The sequence below is a fragment of the Pseudophryne corroboree genome, chromosome 4, assembly GCF_028390025.1.
Source record: "Pseudophryne corroboree isolate aPseCor3 chromosome 4, aPseCor3.hap2, whole genome shotgun sequence".
In the NCBI taxonomy this organism is placed as follows: domain Eukaryota; kingdom Metazoa; phylum Chordata; class Amphibia; order Anura; family Myobatrachidae; genus Pseudophryne; species Pseudophryne corroboree.
In genome coordinates, this window is record NC_086447.1 from 335,125,471 (window position 1) to 335,146,261 (window position 20,791).

General features: G+C 47.1%; 2 protein-coding genes and 1 pseudogene across 3 annotated transcripts in view; all 3 read right to left on the reverse strand.

Moving 5' to 3' along the window:
- Window positions 1-20,791, reverse strand: part of XXYLT1 (xyloside xylosyltransferase 1) — a 620,340-nt gene that overhangs the window by 468,442 nt on the left and 131,107 nt on the right. The gene's annotated exons all lie outside the window — the stretch shown is intronic.
- LOC134911396 (uncharacterized) lies at window positions 1,415-3,146 on the reverse strand. The gene is made up of 3 exons (XM_063919626.1): window positions 3,022-3,146; window positions 1,865-2,946; window positions 1,415-1,455 (listed from the first exon to the last, which is right to left on the reverse strand). Exon 2 carries the CDS (start codon window positions 2,936-2,938, stop codon window positions 2,261-2,263), a length of 678 nt encoding a protein of 225 aa, XP_063775696.1. The 5' UTR covers window positions 2,939-2,946; window positions 3,022-3,146; the 3' UTR covers window positions 1,415-1,455; window positions 1,865-2,260.
- LOC134912623 (5S ribosomal RNA) lies at window positions 20,515-20,632 on the reverse strand (annotated as a pseudogene).

The window sequence follows — 20,791 nt, forward strand, 5'->3', positions numbered from 1 at the left end:
TCGCGCTGTATAACCCAGGTCATTAGGGCTTTCCGCAAATTGACGATCCAGTACATCACATTTCCAGAGACGGACAGCGAATGTCGTGAGATCAAATTAGGCTTTTTCACCAAATACAAATTTCCCAATGTGCTGGGCGCGATTGACTGTACCCACGTGCAGATCAGACAGCCACGGAATTCAGAAGAATGTTTTCGGAACCGAAAACATTTCCATTCCCTGAATGTACAGGCGGTCTGTGATGTCAACATGAGATTTTTGAACATTTTTGTGGGATTTCCTGGATCGTCTCACGACTCCTTCATCCTAAGCCAGTCATCGCTGTTTGACAAGTTCGAAACAGGAAACATGCCTAATGGCTTGCTGTTAGGTATGTATTTTAATTGTTTTTTTTTTTTTATTATTTTATTAAATTATTATTATTTTTTTAGATTACCTAAAATTTTATTTCTTTTCTATAGGCGATGCGGGTTATCCAAACAAATCGTGGCTCTTGACCCCATTGTCTAATCCTGTTGGTAGAGCAGAAAAACGTTACCAAGAGACACACATTGCATCGAGGCAAATAATTGAACGTGCCTTCGGTGTACTTAAAAGCCGGTTTCGATGTTTAGACACTTCCGGTGGTGCTCTTTTGTACTCACCGGCGAAGGTTTGCGGCATGGTAAATGCATGTTGTATTTTACACAACATATGTGTCGCAAACCGTTTGCCGGTGACTCTTCGTCGCAGTGCTTTCCGATGCGGGAACCGTTCTTCTGCTGTACCGGTGGGTATGGACGAAGGAGATGATTCCCGGCGGACAGTGATCCAAAACTTTTTTTCTGTTGCCTGTGAGTATACTTATAACATTTGTATTATCGTGTAAACTGACATTGTAATATTCTAAAAAAAAATCTTTATTTATGTATTTCAGAGTTTTACGTCCTGTTGATGTGCACTCCCAGGCCTGTTTTTACAGTTTAGTCCTGTTGACTACTTGTTACCCCCTGTTTTATCCTGTTGTTGGGTTGCTGCAAATATTGGACCCTTTTATCCAAGTCTACCATGGGCGACCTACTTGTGATGTGGACCTGACCCTCCGCCATGTAGCAGACAACCCCCCTCAGGTGAGATGTATTTCCCTAAACTCCCTTTTGTCCAAAATCACCCCGGCATGTCCAAAGTGCAGCCCTCCGGCACTTGCAAAACTGCACATCCAATCATTGCCTGATACACCAATGCTTGTCCGGGAATGTTTGGATGTGTAGTGACGCAAGTTCCCCTGAGGTTCCATGGGCGACCTACTTGTCAACTGCATATCAAATACTTTTAATAAAAGCCACAGAAAACTTCTCTTTTTAAAAATTTATTGAAGAAAAATTGGATTTTATTTTTGAAATAAAAATTGAAAGTTAATTAAAACAAAAAAGTAGTTTGTTCTTCTTTACATTCTTTTCCTGTGTAGATAGATATCTGTGGGGAAAAAGAAAAAAAGTATATTAAGTAAAGACACTAAAGTCATGTTCATTTCTTTCCCAAGAAAATTTGTGGAACCACACAGCCCAGCATGACCCATTGCTGGGCTGTGTGGTTCCACAAAGGCATGCGGTCCAAAGTGAAATAGTGGTGTCAGTGGTCAGCACTTTGACACGCTAACATTTGTGGAACCACACAGCCCAGCATGACACATTGCTGGGCTGTGTGGTTCCACAAAGGCATGCGGTCCAAAGTGAAATAGTGGTGTCAGTGGTCAGCACTTTGACACGCTAACATTTGTGGAACCACACAGCCCAGCATGACCCATTGTAGGGCTGTGTGGTTCCACAAAGGCATGCGGTCCAAAGTTTCTTGAATATATAAATTGAAACATGGCTCTACTCACCTTGGTACGCACAACACGAACTTGTGCCGTCCACTTCAATTTTCCACCCAATCCTATGAATAAGCCAAAAACACACACTAGTGAATAGTAAATTCACACAACAGTGAAAGAATATTGTACACCATTACAACAAGTATTTTTTGGGTAGAAGAGTGGTATCAGAATAGCTCTTAGGCCCATCATACATGTAGCCACAAGGAGCTTTCATCCGTTACCACACGCGCCCGCATACATGCCCGCGCATGTATGCCTACACAAAGCTCCTTGGTAGTACCCGGTCACGGGTGGGGAAGCCCAACACAGATAAAACAATAGTAAGAAAGAAAAAAAACTAATGGGAGGGGAAGAAAGGGATACATGAAAAACATATAAGTAAATAAAACAATACGACCGGGCTTATGGTGGAAGTCTGTCCGGATCCTGGTATTCCTCCTGGTGGGGCGTCGATGTCCTGGGAGGCTGGGTAGTGCGTTGACTGGGCCTCTGTGCCCATGCGGCTGTAGATGTTGCGGCCGGTGGTGGAGGCATCTGGTGGGTGGGGTACATCCCTGTATATCCCTGGTACATCTGTGACTGTCTGTACTGGGATGGTAGTTGAGGAAGGGTACGAGGCGTCCTTGTGGCTTGAGACGGCGGAAATGGTGGATCACCAGCGTGTTGATGAGCTGGTTCTGGGAGCTTATCATAGATCATCTGCAGTGTTGTTGCGATGAGCTGTTGGCTGGATGAGGATTGTCGATGGCTCTCCGACATGTTGGTATTGCTGTGTGCCAGGCATGATGTGTTCTCCACGAGCCGGCTCATGGATTCGGTCAGAATATGAAGGACGTCCATAGTCTCCCTATGATCTTCCATTCTGACCTGTAGCAATGTGGCCATGCTGTCGGCAAGAGCCTTCTGCATTTCAAGCAGACTGTTTGACATCTTCTCCATTGTCCTCTCAATGTTGTTTAGTCTGCCTCCAACGACATTTGTGTACGTATCCTGGCGGGAAGTAATCTCCGATGCCAGGGTGTGAACCCTCTGAACAGTTGAGGGATTCTGCCCTTCCTGGACGTCTGCCACCACTTGCATTTGGGCAGCTGAAAAGAAAATTAGAAAATATTATACACATTCATCATACATTTGTTTGAAGTCTCACAATTCTATTTACTCACACAGGGATGTAGCAACTGCAGCCTGCTGCACTTCCACCTCGTCATCCTCTGACGACTCCTGTAGGAGGAGATCCGGCCTGTAGTAGGAACCAATCCCCGAAGCTAGTCCGCTGCTGGTCTGTGGCACCACTGTTTGCAAAATAATTTTTTTTTAAGTTAATAAACTATACAAAACTGCTGCACCCCCCCCCCCCCACACCCCCAAGAATTAAATACAAACCTTCTCCATCCTGTGGTGCCGCTGCTCCAGGAGCTTCACTTGTCCTCGTTTCTGAAGACTTTTCAAGAGTCTGGCTGGAAACGTCTGCACGGCTGTCCTCAAACACAAGAAAAGTCTCGTCTGTTAACCCTGTAGACTCAAACAGATCGGGTGATGGGTCCACAAGGGTTGTGTCTTGAGGCTCTTCAGTCACAGTCCCAGAGCTCCTGGAGAGACGACGATCTGGTGATGGCCTGCGCGCAGGAGCTGTAGTTTGGCGCCCATCTTGTGGTGTGGTCGCCGACTGTGTCTGGCGCACAGGTGAAGTTCTGTGCGCTGATGTCTGGCGCACAGGTGATAGTCTGCGCGCCGACTTCGTCTGGTGCACAGGTGACAAACTGCGCAATGACGATCTGTGGCGCACAGGTGAAGATCTGCGCGCTCCTGATGCTTGCTGCGCAGGTGACGGTCCGCGCGCCGGCGATGTCCTGCGCGCAGGTGATGTCCTCTGGGCAGGCCTGTCTGAAAAAAAAAAATTACATTAGCAAATACAAAACAATTTTTTCGTTCGTACAGCTCATCTGAATGTATTCTTACCATCAGGCCTCCTTTTGGACTGCTTGTCTCCCGCCGTCTTCCTCTTCTGGGCGGTTCTTCCTCCTGGGGAAAGCCAGCAGGACGGCTGGAGTCCACACCTCCGCGAACTCCTTCGACCATGGCAGGGTTCATGCGCCTTCTAATAACGTTCTCGCAGGGTAGCCACTTCACATTGAGAGCCGGGCCACCTCCCGTAGCTGTCTCATGTCGGCGCTGAATCCCCATCTTCTTCTTGGTCTGTCTGCGGCAATCACTGTACCGCTTCATGCAGTTTCTGGTGCTCCGGCGGTTTCCAGATACTGCAGTGACTTGGCTCGCGATGGTATCCCAGATGTTTCGCTTTGTCTTAGCTGCTGTGGTCTGTGCCCTTTGTCCATACAGAACGTCGTAGGACCTGTCGACGCCATCCACTAGGGCACAGTTTTCCGCCTCAGTGTATCTGGGTCCACGCGGCTTTTTCGGTCCTGCATCTTCACCAGAGGCTTCCTCCTCCGACTGCTCCTCTGGCTGGCTTCTTGCCTTTAGGGATTGAAAAAAAAAACATGCATTTAATAAGATCGGTATGTACCTGTGAGTGTCAGTATCCCTGGCATTGCGCACATATACCTGTAGGTGTGCATGGCAGTGCGCAAACTAGGGTGGGTCAAGTTGGATGCTATTTGTGTCTGCAGGTGTTGTCAGTACCTTTCTACTAGGCTTTTTCTTAGACTTCTCATGGGCCCTTGACGACCGCGGCTGGTCACTGCATGCCTGGTCGGTCGTATCCTCCTCCTGGGTCGGCTCCCACTCCTCGTTGCTATGCAGGGATAGATCCGAGTGGGTGGGGGAAGGGGGGGATTGGGTCCGCTTGTCCCTGGACATCTCTGTTTTAAAAAGAACAAAAAAAAAAAAAAAAATATATATATATATATTTACAAATTTAACACATTACATAATTAAATGCAATCACATGTCATGCTGCTGGGACCCCAGTTCTCAAGCAGGACCAAAGCACAAAACAAAAAAAAACAAAAATAAAATTTGTAAAAAAAAACCCTGTACAAGCATCCCTGCACATACTGGAAATCAACCATGGCTGACACACAAAATGGCTGACACACACAAAATGGCTGACACACTAGCCAAAAAGCATCCCTGCACACTCTGGAGGTACACCAGTGCTAAAATAGGAGGGAAAAAACATGTTTGGCAAACAACCGACACCACATGTCGGCCGCATGGCCGACCAAACTTGCTCCAAATCACCCCAAACTAGCCAAAAAGCATCCCTACACACTCTGGAGGTACACCAGTGCTAAAATAGGAGGGAAAAAACATGTTTGACAAACAAACACCACCACATGTCGACCGCATTGCTACAGACACACACTAAAATCAGCCCAAACTAGCCAAAAATCAATCCTGCACATGCTGGAGGTACACCAATGCAAACGCAAGACCCAAAAAGTCATTTTAAGAAAAAGAAAAAAAAAACGTGAAAAACTACCCCAAAACACAAAAATCCACAAAAAAATGCAGCAAAACAAGCAGGAGCTATACACATACCCAAACACCTCATGGCAACCCCCACTACACAAACACATACATGCAACACCAGACCCACATGTGGTACTTACCTACAAAAGTTGTAAAAGCTCCTAAAATGGCTCTCCTCCGGGGTAACAGGTATCCTCCTGTCTGTCCTGGAATAAAGCCTGCTGGGGTGTCCAAACGATACCACAGCAAACAACCAATTTGCTAGCTCTGCACCTCCTCACACCTCTCTGCAGGTTCACAAAATGGCTGCAGAGCACGCAGCAAACAAGCCCTAATAAAGGGCTGCTTTCGGCGGGAAGTCGAATTCGGGACGCCCACTACTCGCCGATTGGGCGGTTAGCCGCCAAGGGGTGTGTCGAATCCGTTTTGCATTGCATATGGTGAATTCATGGTCCCGGCGGCAGGGCTGCGGCTGTCGAGTGCAGGCGAATTTTTAAACGGACGAAAAAAAGGCGCGATTCGCCCGGGATTGCATATACCCCATAGCATTTTGTGTCTCTGTAATGGTGAGCTAATCCTTATCTGCAATGGGAAACGATATAAGAAAGTACACTGCACCATTCAAAGGAAGCTGCTGTATCTCTTTCTATTAATCAAGTATCTTTATGAGCACTGGCAGCACAAAAAAAAATAAAAGATTAAAAAAGGATTAATAGGTCAGCTTGAAGGCATGACTAGTTCTGTGGCGGCAATGGAAATTCCTCAGTAGAATGAACAATAATGAGATATTATACCAGGAACTTTTAGTCAATAGAACAGACATGGGCAGCCTTTAGTGCTGTAGTCCCAGCAAGTGACCTTTCCACTGAAGAAGCCTCTCTCATACACTTCCAGTTTACAATAAATATAGCCGCAATAAAATTTCTCTCTCACTTTCTAATACCCCTTTCACATCGCACTAAAAACCCGGTATCGACACGGCATATTGCCGTGTCGAAACGGGTCCGTGTGCGATGTGAAAGGTCCTTTGGTGAATTAGCGGGTCGTCTGACCCGGTAATTCAACCCGGTAAAAAAGAAGGGTTATTACCGGGTTGATTACCGGGTCAGGCGCAGTGTGAATGGGAGCTGTTCCGATGCGACACGGCTCCCATTCACAGTATAGGCAGAGGCGGCGCAGGAGATGAGCTCATCTCCCGGCGCCACCTCCACCCCCGCCCCTGCTGCGCCCTCCGCTGCTATGGCAACCGACCCGGTATATTGCCGGGTCGGAAAGCCAGCAACGGAGCGCAAATGCCGGATCCCACCCGGTAAGTACACTTTTCTCTTACCGGGTAGGATCCGGCATTTACGATGTGAAAGCAGCATAAAACACACAGAGAAGTGGAGAAAACTCTTAATAAATACAGAGGTCATCTCTTACACACTAATGTACTCTTATAGTGGGGCCTAAATGAGGTACATGGGGCCCAATTCAGACCTGATCGCTGCTGTGCGTTTTCACACAGCGGGCGATCAGGTCTGAACTGCGCAGGCGCCGGTGCATGCCAGAGATGCGATCGGCATCTCTGCCCAGTGATCGCCTCTATAAAGGAAATGTAACCCTGCGGCGCTAATACCTGCACAGAGAAAAAAACTTTGGAAAGTCTGATTCCTGACGCAGCCACTGCAGCTGGGGGTGTGTCTAACCTCCCAAACGGAGGTAATCTTTGACAATAAAATACAAAATATGTTTTATTAAAAATCAAATATAAAAATACAAATAGTACTCCCGGGAGCTAATTAGTCACAATTGGTGTACACAATACAGGTTGTGTATCCCTTATCCAAAATGCTTGGGACCAGAGATATTTTGGATAAGTGATTTTTCCGTATTTTGGAATAATTGCATACCACAATGAGATATCATGGTGATGGGACCTAAGTCTAAGCACAGAATGCATTTATGTTACATATACACCTTATACACACAGCCTGAAGGTAATTTTAGACAATATTTTTTATAACTTTGTGCATTAAACAAAGTGTGTGTACATTCACACAATTCATTTATGTTCCATATACACCTTATACACACAGCCTGAATGTCATTTAATACAATATTTTTAATAACTTTGTGTATTAAACAAAGTTTGTGTACATTGAGCCATCAAAAAACAAAGGTTTCACTATCTCACTCTCACTCAAAAAAGTCCGTATTTAGGAATATTCCGTATTTCGGAATATTTGGATATGGGATACTCAACCTGTAATAGTATAGAGCATTTCTTGTAACATTAATTGCAATGTATATCTAATGTTACAATAACATCACGCAGTCTCAATAATTATAAGTGTCCAATACAGGACAATGTAGATTATATAGTCCTTTTAATAAATCTTAATAGACTCACATGTATGGATCATTAGGATACTCAGCTCCTAACTTATGACAGGCAGAAGCGTTCGCTGGGTGGGAGGGGGCGGGCCGGAGGCTTTGGGCCGCTGTTTTAGGGACGCGGTCCGGTCATCGCAGGCGTGCTCGGAACTTGCGGTGGGCGGGACGCGGTGGCAGCGTGACGTCACACGCAGCCGCTGTGACCCGGAGAGCGACTGGTAGCTCCCTGCCAGCGCGCAGGAGCTGCGCTGGTCGGGAGCTAGTCTTCAGGTACAAAAGCATCACCGCCATGCGATGCTTTTGTACCTGTGCAGCGGTGGGAGGGCTAGACATACGGGGCGGACTAGTCCTGTGCTGGGCGTCCCCCCGCATGTCAGGGTGGCTGATCGTATTTTTGCACGGCTACGATCAGGTCTGAATTAGCCCCATAGTGCGCTCCACCTGATGGGACCTAGATCTCGATTTACACAGCAAACTTAAGCACCGTACACACTGGGCGACACACTTCACGATAATAGGATTTTAATACCTACCGGTAAATCCTTTTCTCTTAGTCCGTAGAGGATGCTGGGGACACCAAAAGAACCATGGGGTATAGACGGGATCCGCAGGAGACATGGGCACTTTAAGACTTTGAAAAGGGGTGTGCACTGGCTCGTCCCTCTATGCCCCTCCTCCAGTTATAGGAACTGTGCCCAGGGAGACAGACAAATTTCGAGGAAAGGATTAAACTAAGGTGATATTCATACCAGCACACACCGCAAGCACGCTGCACAACGTGGCATTCTACAGAACCCAAGCCAACAGCATGAACCAATTTCAGCAACAGGCTAACCAGAACTAATAACTGCAGATACAGTACGCACTGGGACGGGCTCCCAGCATCCTCTATGGACTAAGAGAAAAGGATTTACCAGTAGGTATTAAAATCCTATTTTCTCATACGTCCTAGAGGAAGCTGGGGACACCAAAAGAACCATGGGGTTATACCAAAGCTCTAGAACAGGCGGGAGAGTGCGGATGACTCTGCAGCACCGATCGACCAAACTTTAGGTCGTCATCGGCCAGGGTATCAAACTTGTAAAACTTCGCAAAAGTGTTCGAACCCGACCAAGTAGCAGCTCGGCAAAGTTGCAATGCCGAGACCCCTCGGGCAGCCGCCCAGGAAGAGCCCACCTTTCTAGTAGAATGGGCCTTCACCGATTCCGGTAATGGTAATCCGGCCGTGGAATGAGCATGCTGAATCGTGTTCCAGATCCAGCGTGCAATGGTCTGTTTGGAAGCAGGACACCCAATTTTGTTGGGAGCATACAGGACAAACAGAGCTTCGGTTTTCCTAACCCGAGCCGTTCTGGCGACATAGATTTTCAGAGCTCTGACCACATCCAAAGATTTTGACTCAACGAAAGATGCAATAGTCACTGGCACCACAATAGGTTGGTTCATGTGGAAAGATGAAACCACCTTCGGCAGAAACTGTTGCCGAGTCCTCAATATCTTCATCTTCATGAAAGATTAAATAAGGACTCTTGTGAGACAGGGCCGCTAACTCAGACACCCGCCTTGCGGACGCCAAAGCCAATAGGATGACCACTTTCCAAGTGAGAAACTTCAACTCCACCGTCTGTAAAGGTTCAAACCAATGCGATTGAAGGGACTGCAACACCATGTTAAGATCCCATGGTGCCACTGGAGGCACAAATGGAGGTTGGATGTGCAACACGCCTTTCACGAAGGTCTGAACTTCTGGAAGGGAGGCTAATTGTTTTTGAAAGTAAACCGATAAGGCTGAAATCTGAACCTTAATTGAGCCCAACTTTAGGCCCGCCTCCACACCTGCTTATAGAAAATGGAGAAAACGTCCTAGCTGAAACTGTTCCGCAGGAGCCTTCTTGGATTCACACCAAGACAAATACTTCCTCCAAATGCGGTGATAATGTTTAGACGTTACTCCTTTCATGGCCTGAAGAAGTGTGGGAATGACTTCACTGGGAATATCCTTTCGTGCTAGGATCTGGCGTTCAACCGCCATGCCGTCAAACGTAGCCACGGTAAGTCTTGGTATACGCACAGCCCCTGCTGTAACAGGTCCTCGCGTAGAGGAAGAGGCCAGGGATCTCCTATGAGTAATTCCTGAAGATCTGGATACCAAGTCCTCCTTGGCCAATCTGGGACAATGAGGATTGCTTGAATCTTTGTTCTTCTTATGATCTTTAGAACTTTTGGAATGAGATAAAGTGGAGGGAACACATACACCGACGGAAACACCCATGGTGTCACCAGTGCATCCACTGCTATTGCTTGAGGGTCCCTGTACCTGGAACAATATCTCTGAAACTTTTTGTTGAGGCGAGACGCCATCATGTCTATGTGAGGAATTCCCCAAAGGCTTGTCACTTCTGTGAAGACCTTTTGATGGAGGCTCCATTCTCCTGGATGGAGGAGATCGTGTCTGCTGAGGAAGTCTGCTTCCCAGTTATTCACTCCTGGAATGAGTGTGCTTCTCTGCCCAGCGGAGAACCTTTGTGACTTCTGCCATTGCCGCTCTGCTTTTTGTTCCACCCTGGCTACTGCTGTCACATTGTCCGATTGGATCAGCACAGGTAAATTGCGAAGAAGATGTTCCGCCTGCAGTAGGCCGTTGTAAATGGCCCTTAACTCCAGAACGTTTATGTGGAGACAAGTTTCATGGCTTGACCATTTTCCTTGGAAGCTTTCCCCTTGCGTGACTGCACCCCATCCTCAGAGACTTGCATCCGTGGTTATTAGGACCCACTACTGGATCCCGAACCTGCGCCCCTCTAGGAGGTGAGAGCTGTGCAGCCACCACAGGAGTGATATTCTGGTCTTGGAAGACAGGATGGATTGACACTCTCTGTGGTTTCAGAATTTGTTTGACCAGGCACTGTAGGTCCTGAGCCTTTTCCACCAGAAGAAAAACTCTCTGTAGTTCTGTGTCCAGTATCATCCCTAAAAATGACAACCTCGTCGCCGAAATCAACTGTGATTTTGGCAAGTTCAGGAGCCAACCGTGTTGTTGAAGATCTGTCAGGGACAGGGCAACGTTTTTCACCAACCGGTCCCTGGATCTCGCCTTTATCAGGAGATCGTCCAAGTATGGGATAATTGTGACTCCTTGCTTGCGAAGTAGAACCATCATTTCCGCCATTACTTTGGTGAAAATCCTTGGAGCCGTGGACAGACCAAACGGCAACGTTTGAAATTGGTAATGACAATCCTGAATTGCAAACCTCAGGTAAGCCTGATGTGGAGGATAAATGGGAACATGTAAGTAGGCATCTTTTATGTCCACCGACACCATAAAATCCCCTTCCTCCAGACTGGAGATCACTGCTCGGAGAGACTCCATATTGAAATTGAATTTTTTCAGGTAGAAATTGAGGGATTTAAGGTTTAGGATTGGCCTGACCGAGCCATCCGGCTTCGGAACCACAAATAGGCTTGAATAAAAGCCTTCTCCCTGTTGTGAATGGGGAAACCTGACGATAACCTGATTTTGACACAACTTTTGTATGGCGTTGCAAATTACCTCCCTGTCCGGAAGAGAAACTGGCAAGGCCTATTTGAAAAATCGGTGAGGGGGGACGTCTTGAAACTCCAGTTTGTGCCCTTGGGATATTATCTGTAAAACCCATGGGTCCAGGTCCGAACGAACCCAGAACGGACTGAAGAGTTTGAGACGTGCCCCCACCGATGCTGACTCCCGCAGAGTAGCCCCAGCGTCATGCGCTGGATTTGGTAGAAGTCGGGGAGGACTTATGCTCCTGGGAACCCGCCACGGCTGGTGATCTTTTACCCTTTCCCCTTCCTCTAGCAGCAAGGAAGGAAGAACCTCGCCCTTTCTTGTATTTATTGGGCCAAAAGGACTGCATTTGATAGTGGTGTGTCTTCTTTTGTTGCGAAGGCACATAAGGCACAAATGATGACTTACCCGCGGTAGCAGTAGATAGCAAATCAGCGAGGCCATCACCAAACAAGACATCACCTTTGTACGGCAGGGATTCCATATTTTTCTTAGAGACCGTATCAGCATTCCATTGATGAATCCACAATGCTCGTCTAGCTGAGACTGCCATGGCATTGGTCTTTGATCCCAAAAGGCCAATATCCCTCGCAGCTTCCTTTAGGTAAACTGCCGCGTCCTTGATATAACCCAGCGTCAAGAGGATGTTATCCCTATCTAGGGTATCTATATCAGATGACAAGTTATCTGACCACTTCTCAATAGCACTACTCACCCACGCAGAGGCAATGACCGGTCTGAGTAGTGTACCTGTGGTCGTATAAATGGATTTTAACATAGCTTACTGCTTACGATCTGCAGGGTCTTTAAGGGCTGCCGTGCCAGGTGACGGAAGAGCCACCTTTTTAGACAACCGCGATAGGGCCTTGTCCACAATGGGGGGTGACTCCCACTTTTTCTCTATTGCCAGAGGGAAACGAATAAGCTACCGGAATCCTTTTGGGAATCTGAAATTTCCTATCAGGACTTTCCCAGACTTTATCAAATAAAGTATTCAGTTCATGAGAGGGAGGAAACGTTACAACAGGTTTCTTTCCCTTATACATACAGACCCTTTTATCCGGAACAGCAGGGTCCTCAGTGATATGCAATACCTCTTTAAATAGCCAAAATCATGTACTGAATGCTCTTTGGCAATTTTGGATCTAATCTGGAATCACTATAGTCGACACTGGAATCAGTGACAGTGTCAGTATCAGTGTCTGCCAACTGGGTAAACGTACGTTTCTGTGACCCCGAGGGGACCTGAACTTGCAACAACATATCTTTCACAGATTTCTTCCATGCTTGGTCTGAGACTCAGACTTGTCCAATCTTTTACTAATACGAGCTACATTAGCATTCAAAGCATTCAATACATTTACCCAATCAGGAGTCGGCGGTGCAGTCATGGTCACCCCCACCGCCTTTTGCGTCTCTAATACAGTCTCCTCCTGTGAAGAGCACTCAGCCTCAGACATGCCGACACACGTGTAATCAACACCCACAGACACACTGGGTTTATAGGGGACAGACCCACAGAGAAGCCTGTCAGAGAGACACAGGGGAATTTGCCAGCTCACACCCCAGCGCCAAATCAATGGGTCAGAAGAGTTAACTAAAATGCCCAAGACCTGTAGCGCTTTTTATATTATATAATACAGGTTGAGTATCCCATATCCAAATATTCCGAAATACGGAATATTCCGAAATACGGACTTTTTTGAGTGAGAGTGAGATAGTGAAACCTTTGTTTTTTGATGGCTCAATGTACACAAACTTTGTTTAATACACAAAGTTATTAAAAATATTGTATTAAATGACCTTCAGGCTGTGTGTATAAGGTGTATATGAAACATAAATGAATTGTGTGAATGTAGACACACTTTGTTTAATGCACAAAGTTATAAAAAATATTGGCTAAAATGACCTTCAGGCTGTGTGTATAAGGTGTATATGTAACATAAATGCATTCTGTGCTTAGATTTAGGTCCCATCACCATGATATCTCATTATGGTATGCAATTATTCCAAAATACGGAAAAATCCCATATCCAAAATACCTCTGGTCCCAAGCATTTTGGATAAGGGAGACTCAACCTGTATTGCACCAAATAAGCTGCCCCCCCCCCCCGTCTTGCACCCTGATACTTGTTCAGCAGTGTGAGGAAGGACCAGCGTCACTGCAGCCAGCGGAGAGGAAATGGCGCCGAGTGAGCTGTGGGGACGAAGCTCCACCCCCATAATGGCACGCTTCCGTCCAGCTCTTTCTATAATACTGATTATACTGGCGGGGGTTAGGACAGTGCCTTGCACTAATGTCCCCTCTTGCCAGTGTTTGCTGAGGTATCTTAAGCTGCCCAGGCCCCCCCCCCCCCCCCGCGCCCAGTATGCTGTGTGTGTGAGCGGGAGCTTGACGCGTGGCGTCTTCTTTCTTCCTCTACTCACCTGTTTTCTGACTTCTGGCTCTGTAAGGGGGGTGACGGCCGGCTGAGGGAGCGCGCATCTGAGCGTACCCAGCGATCAAACCCTCAGGAGCTAATGGTGTCCTGTAGCCAGAAGCAGAGCCCTTAAACTCACTAGAAGTGGGTCATACTTCTCTCCCCTCAGTCCCACGAAGCAGGGAGGTTGTTGCCAGCAGCCTCCCTGAACATAAAAAACCTACCAAAAAGTATTTTCAGAGAAACTCAGTAGAGCTCCCCTGTAGTGCGTCCAGTCTCACTGGGCACAATTCTAAAACTGGAGTCTGGAGGAGGGGCATAGAGGGAGGAGCCAGTGCACACCCCTTTTCAAAGTCTTAAAGTGCCCATGTCTCCTGCGGATCCAGTCTATACCCGATGGTTCTTTTGGTGTCCCCATAGGACGTATGAGAAATGAACGATAACAATCTTTTTTTTAAAAGATGCTCGCACGCACGGGTCGTTCTTGTTCAGGCATTCTATACTGAACATGCTAACTATATCGTTGAGCTGCATGTGCGGGGAATGACATCACTGAACGATATCATTCATCGATATCATTCAGTGGGTATGGACTGGCGAGCTCCCCTAATTAGCAATTAGCGATATAGCGCTGATTGCTAACTAGGGAAAGTTGCCCATTGTGTACCCGGCTTATTGTTTTTTTTACATTAGCACAGTTTTATGTTTTTCATGAGCAATTATCAGCAGTTGTACATCTTCTACAAGGGAATAAAACCCATTCACATTACGAGCAAGCACAATCCAAAGGATTTTGGAATACAGCGTCCAATTAGTGCCGCTCCCAGTAATTTGTGGGAAACTCCCTGGCAGTACAGCTGCCTATAACCGTCAAACCATTTCCTTCACACTGGGACCCCTAATTGCTATATACTACAGCCACAAAATATTGCGCCACAAGGGATCTGCAGCACCCAATTACAGAGTACATAAATTAAATATCAAACGGGACAATAGTGACTTATAGTTAGAGACAATATAGGACAAGTACAGGGCAAATAAACATAGCACATAACACTGACAAAAGTATCAGAGTGGTAGAAACCGTGGGATTAGGTGCCGTCGAGGATGTTTAGGTAAGAGAAGGATAAGCACCTGAGGGTTGAGGGCCCTGCTTGTGAGAGATTACATTCTAAAGGGGAGGGGCGGACAGACAGGGGTGGGACAGATGGGTAGACAGTAAGCATGGAACAGAGGGTTAGGAGGAGATTAGGCTGAGTTTGGTGAAGAAGTGGGTCTTGAGAGCCTGTTTGAAGTTTTGTAGAGAGGTGGAGAGACTGAGGGGGAAAGGTAGGGAATTCCCGAGAAAGGGAGCAGCACGTGAGAAATCTTGAAGGTAGGAATGGGAGGAAGCAGTCAGTTCGCAGAGAGGTGGCGTGCATTAGCAGAGCGAAGAGGATGGGTGGGAGTGTAAAGGGAGATAAGGTAAGAGATGTATATGGGAGAGGAGAGGGTGAGGGCTTTGTAAGTGAATGTGAGAAATTTGAATTGGATTCTGAAAGAAAAGGAGAGCCAGTGAAGGGGAGGGGAGATAGACGTAGTGCGTTTGGTGAGGAAGATGAGTCTGGCTGCAGCGTTGAGGACAGATTGGAGTGGAGAGAGGTATTTGCCAGGGATGCCAGATAGGAGAATACAGTAGTCCAGTCTGGAAATGACCAGTGAGTGGATAATGGTCTTGGTGGCATCCTGGGTGAGAAAGGGTCTAATACTGGAAATGTTTTTGAGATGAAAGTGGCAGGTTTGTGAGAGGTGCTGAATGTGTGGTTTGAAGGAGAGGGAGGAGTAAAGGATTACACCAAGACAGCACACTTGGGGGCTAGAGAAGATAGAAGTGACATCAATAGATAATGAGATTTTGGGATGTGAGGATATGCGGAAGGGTGGGAAGATGTTCAGCTCAGTCTTAGACATGTTGAGTTTAAGAAAGCACTGGGACATCCAAGAAGAGATAGCAGAGAGACAGTTTGATACACAAGTGAGGAGAGCAGGGGAGAGGTCAGTAGAGGAAAGGTAGATTTGAGTGTCATCAGCATAGAGAGGATATTGGAAGTTAAAAGAACTAATGAGTCCACCTAAAGAGGACGTATAGAGAAAAGGAGAGGACCAAGAACAGAACCTTAGGGGACACCTACAGTTAGTGGAAGAGGGGGAGGGGGCATCATGAGAGGAGACAGAAGGAACAACCAGAGACGTAGGAGGACAGCCAGGAGAGGAGAGTACCACACAGACCAAGGGAGTGAAGGATTTGCAGAAGGAGAGGGTGGTCCACAGTGTCAAAAGCGGCAGAGAGGTCAAGAAGAATAAGCAGAGAGTAGTAGCCCTTAGATTTTGCTGCATGGAAGTCATTGCAGACTTTTGTGAGGGCAGTTTCAGTGGAGTGGAGAGAAAGGAAACCAGAGTGGAATCGGTCAAGCAGCTAGTTGGAGGAAAGCAAGGCAGTAAGTCGGTTGTAGACCATATGCTCAAGGAGTTTGGAGGCAAAAGGGAGGAAAGAAATGGGTTGGTAGTTGGAGAGGGAGTTTGGATCAAGGGTAGGTTTTTTTAAGAATAGGGGAGACAAGAACATGCTTGAAGGCAGAGGGGACAGTGCCTGATAAGAGGGAGAGATTGAGAAGGTGGACAAGATGGGAACAGGCAGCAGGAGGAGAGGTAATGGATGAGGCAGGAGGGGGATAAGGTCAAGTAGGGAGGAATGGATGGTCAGATGTTGGTGGGAGGGAAGGGGAAGGGTGGTAAGGGATGGGAGGTGGCTGGTTGCTGATGGTCTGGTGGGATATGATGTCCTGATGTATGGAGTCAATCTTGGATGTGAAATAATGGCAAAGTCAAGAGCAGACAGAGAGGAGGGGAGATGATGTGGGTGTGGGCAGAGGAGTGAGTTGACAGTGGCAAAGGAGGCCACGTCCCGGGTCGCAGCGGCTGCATGTGAAGTCACACAGCGGCCGCTGCCCGCCCTCGCAACAGTCCGGACATGCATGCGTTGTCCGGACCACGCCCCGCCAACGGCACCACGACCCCTCCCGCCATGCGACAGCCTCAGGCTGTCATTCAGGCAGAGGCGATTGTAGCCCTGAGATGCTGTTAGCATCTCAGTAGGCTCCCGGGGTGCACACACCGCAAAGGGATTCAAACTGCAATCGCTGCCGCTGCAGTGATCCAGTCTGAATTACCCCCCAAGTCCAGTGAGACTCTGCTAGCGGTGGGCATCTTTTTTGCAGAAGATGTGTCAGGGAGGAGACTCTGCTGATTAATCTGATGTATGACACTTTTATATCTGTGTGCGACAGTCTCTGAATCTGCATACGAAGTGCTACAGGACCTGACAGCTCATTCACACCAAGCATTGCAACCTGCGTGGCATATTGAGGCTAGATGTATGAGGACTCTGTAGCTGCCATTTCATCAACACACTCAGTGCACAATGCCTATGTGAGAACACAACTGAATAGCATGTGACCCTACATCACCTGTAGCTGAAAACGACTGGTTCTGGAGCATGCACAGCCATTGAGAGATGCATTCTGCAAACTGACTTGCGTTTAACTACTCATCAGCACCATGGTGTCTAATTTTTTGTAATGAACTTGTCCTCTAATTTTTTTCATACCTTATCCAGCAGATCTTTAGTCACCTTATGTAGGATAAATACCCCGAGTCTCCAACAAAAGTAATCTTGTTAACTGGAAGTACAAGGTGTCGTTTTATGAACGTGTTTAATTAATGTATCTTCTATTTCTGGTTTCCTCTTTAAATTGCCTTTGCTCACTATTAGAGGAGCCTGCACATGAATCAATAGGCCCTTCATATGAAAATGAGTGTACATTATCCAGATCTATACCCATCTGTGATCTTGTCCTTTTAACCCCTTGAGATGTCTGAAGATCCTCCTTGGGTGCAAAGGGCCTGATTCAGAGTAAAACACAATACCGAATGTGGATGGTCTTGCCTATTTTTAGCAAGTGGCACATGCATCGTGGGCTGTACTTTTACCAGTGAGGAGTCCTACGTAGCTCTACCATTTCTCACTTGCATACCCATTTCCTCATCCAGTTAATTCATTCTTTAGAATGCTCTATTACTGAGTCTCTGAAAATCTTAAAAATATAATTTTTATGAATGCAGTCCAAACACTATGCTTACTTGTAATCAATTGGTAAACCTTTATCACAAGCTCCACAGACAAAACGCGTCTTGGTAGTTCTCTCTCTCTACAGACTCAGTAATACGCAGAGGTAGAAAAATAATTCACCGACTCATCCTTAGACTTCAGGCACACTGTATTATAGGCTGTGTCACCTATTATGGGGCACAGCCAGCGCGGGTTTAGGGTCTCCCTATACTCAAATAGCGCTGTTTGTGGGTTGGCTCCAATCTCTGTCTCTCTCTGCCACTCTTGGGGGGGAAACTCTGTCTACATAATACCCTGTGTGTTTGTGGAGTGTTTGAGGGTGTGTGACAACATTTCTAGGGACATTGTTTTATATGCTGCAGAGGATTTGTCTTCCCAGGAAGACTCCATACCATGTAATCAGGATTGCACTGTTTTAGCGCAGATCCCAGCTAGAGAGCCAGAATGGTTAGTCTCTCTGAGGGGGACTATTTCTCAGATTTCTGATAGGGTTGCTAGGACTGAGCATGCCACTCAGGTCCTTCAGTCCTCTATGGTTGTATGGTCTGATACTGCCTCCTCGGGGTCCCCTGCGGTACATTCTCACAAAAGTAAACTTGCGATTATGCAGGATGACACGGTCACCGACTCTGACGCTGCAGACGGTGACGGGGATGTATTGAGGGGGACAGCATCCCTTGCTAAGGGGGTGCAGTTGATGATTGAGGCTGTTAGGGATGTTTTACACATTTTGGACACAGCTCCGGAACAGGTGGAGGAGGCTTTCTTTACAGATAAGTAGCCCCTCCTCACTTTCCCAGCATCCAAAGAATTAAATGCCATCTTTGAAAAGGCATGGGAAACTCCAGAAATGAAATTCCAGATTCTCAAGAGGGTCTTGGTGGCTTTTCCCTTCCCTGAGGAAGACAGAAAGAGATGGGAGTCCCCGCCGATCGTTGACGCCTCTGTCTCCAGGCTGTCCAAACAGGTGGTATCACCGGTCCCGGGGTCTACCGTGTTAAAGGACCCGGTAGATCGCAAGGTGGATGCTATGCTGAAATCCATTTACACGGCTTCAGGGGCTATATTGCGGCCTACTATAGCCTGTGCTTGGATTGCTAAAGCTATTGCCAGGTGGTCAATCACTCTACAGGATAAGTCGTCTACGCTAGACAAAGGTGACATTGATTTATTTTTACGTAATATTCAGGATTCTGCAGGGTTCCTGGTGGATTCCATGAAAGACCTGGGTTCCATGGCTGCGGGGATCTCCTCCATGTCTGTCTTGGCTCGCAGGGGTCTCTGGCTGCGCAACTGGTCTGCGGACGCGGAATCCAGGAAGTGTGTGGAGGGCCTACCATACAAAGGTCAGGCTCACTTTGGGGAGGCGCTGGATGCGTGGATTGCCACGGCTACAGCGGGTAAGTCTCCTTTTCTCCCCTCAGCTGCACCGGCTATGAAGAAGCCTTTTTCATATTCCACGTCACAGTCCTTTCGGCCCGCTAGGCCTAGAAAGAATAAGCCTTCGAACACCCTCTTCAGAGGTGGTCGTGCCAAGGGAAAGAAACCTGCTCCCGCAGGTTCCCAGCCCCAGGAGCTCGCTTCTGATACCACGGAGTCCTCCGCATGACGGTGGACAGCTAGGCCTGGAGGAAGGTCAGGTGGGGGAAAGACTCCGGCAGTTCAGCCACGTCTGGGTGTCATCGGGTCTGGACTCCTGGGTTTTGGATCTAGTGTCCAGAGGGTACAGACTGGAGTTTCAAGATCCCCCACCTCACCGTTTCTTCAAGTCAGGCTTGCCAGCCCTGCTGGCAGACTGGACAATTCTTCTGAAGGCCATCAAGAAATTGGTAGTGTCAGAGGTCATTGTTCTGGTCCCACCTCAGCAGTGGAACAAGGGTTATTATTCGAACCTTTTTGTGGTACCAAAACCGGATGGTTCGGTACGGCCTATTCTAAACTTAAAGTCTTTGAACCCTTATCTCAGGTAGTTCAAATTCAAGATGGAATCTCTGAGTGCTGTCATCTCAGGACTGACGGAGGGCGAGTTCCTAGTGTCTCTGGACATCAAGGATGCTTACCTCCACATGCCCATTTGGGCGCCTCATCAAGCATATCTCAGATTTGCACTGATGGACGATCACTATCAGTTCCAGGCGCTGCCGTTTGGCCTCTATACGGCACGGAGGATCTTCACCAAGGTAATGGCGGAAATGATGGTTCTCCTCCGCAAACAGTGGGTGAACATAATTCCATTTGAAAAGAAGGAGAAAAAGACAAAAAACCCTTTTTTTTGGGGAGCACTCCTTTGTATATGTTCAAAGTAATTTGTGTGGTAAGAAATGTTACAACATAACCTTTAATCAAACCTCGAATAAAAAAACATGATGTTGTCAAGAAAATTAGAAACTCGTGTCTAATGTTGTATGTGTGAAAATCTTACTTAACCTTTTTAACAAATGAGGTATAAGATGAATGAATGAATAGGTGAAAATATCAAAAAGTAGTGGAGGATACCAAGTGGTTTCTTAAAGTCCCGGGTATCCAGGAAATCACTGTGTATGCCTAAATTAGGGGTATCATTGATAGAAAATATGAGCAGAACTGCTAAGGTTTAAAGTAAAGCTTGGGATGGAGCAGAAAGAGTGATTGGATTCCCCTGTTGATTGGGGGGGGGGGGGGGGGGGCAAGGGGAGGGAGGCGAAAGGAAAATGAGGAAAAAGAGGAAAATAAGGGCCCACTGCACCTGGTATTCTCAGGAAGTTGACCGTCCTAATACTGACCAGGCCATACCTGCTTAGCTTCAGAGATCGGACAAGATCGGGCGTATTCAGGGTAGTATGGCAGTGGGCCAGAGAAGAAGAAAAAAAGAGAGAAAAAAGGAAAAGACGGGGGAGAAAAAAAGGAGAAGGAAAAAAGAGAAGGAAACCACCACTGATTCTGTACTCTAATGGATCGGTGCCATAATAGTCTGAAAATGTTTTTCCAAATAAGAGAGTGTGTGAAAATGA

What these genes read in the sequence shown, in the direction of transcription:
- LOC134911396 (XM_063919626.1), bottom strand. Translation starts at nt 2,938, where the DNA reads ATGCAAGTGGTGGCAGACGTCCAGGAAGGGCAGAATCCCTCAACTGTT.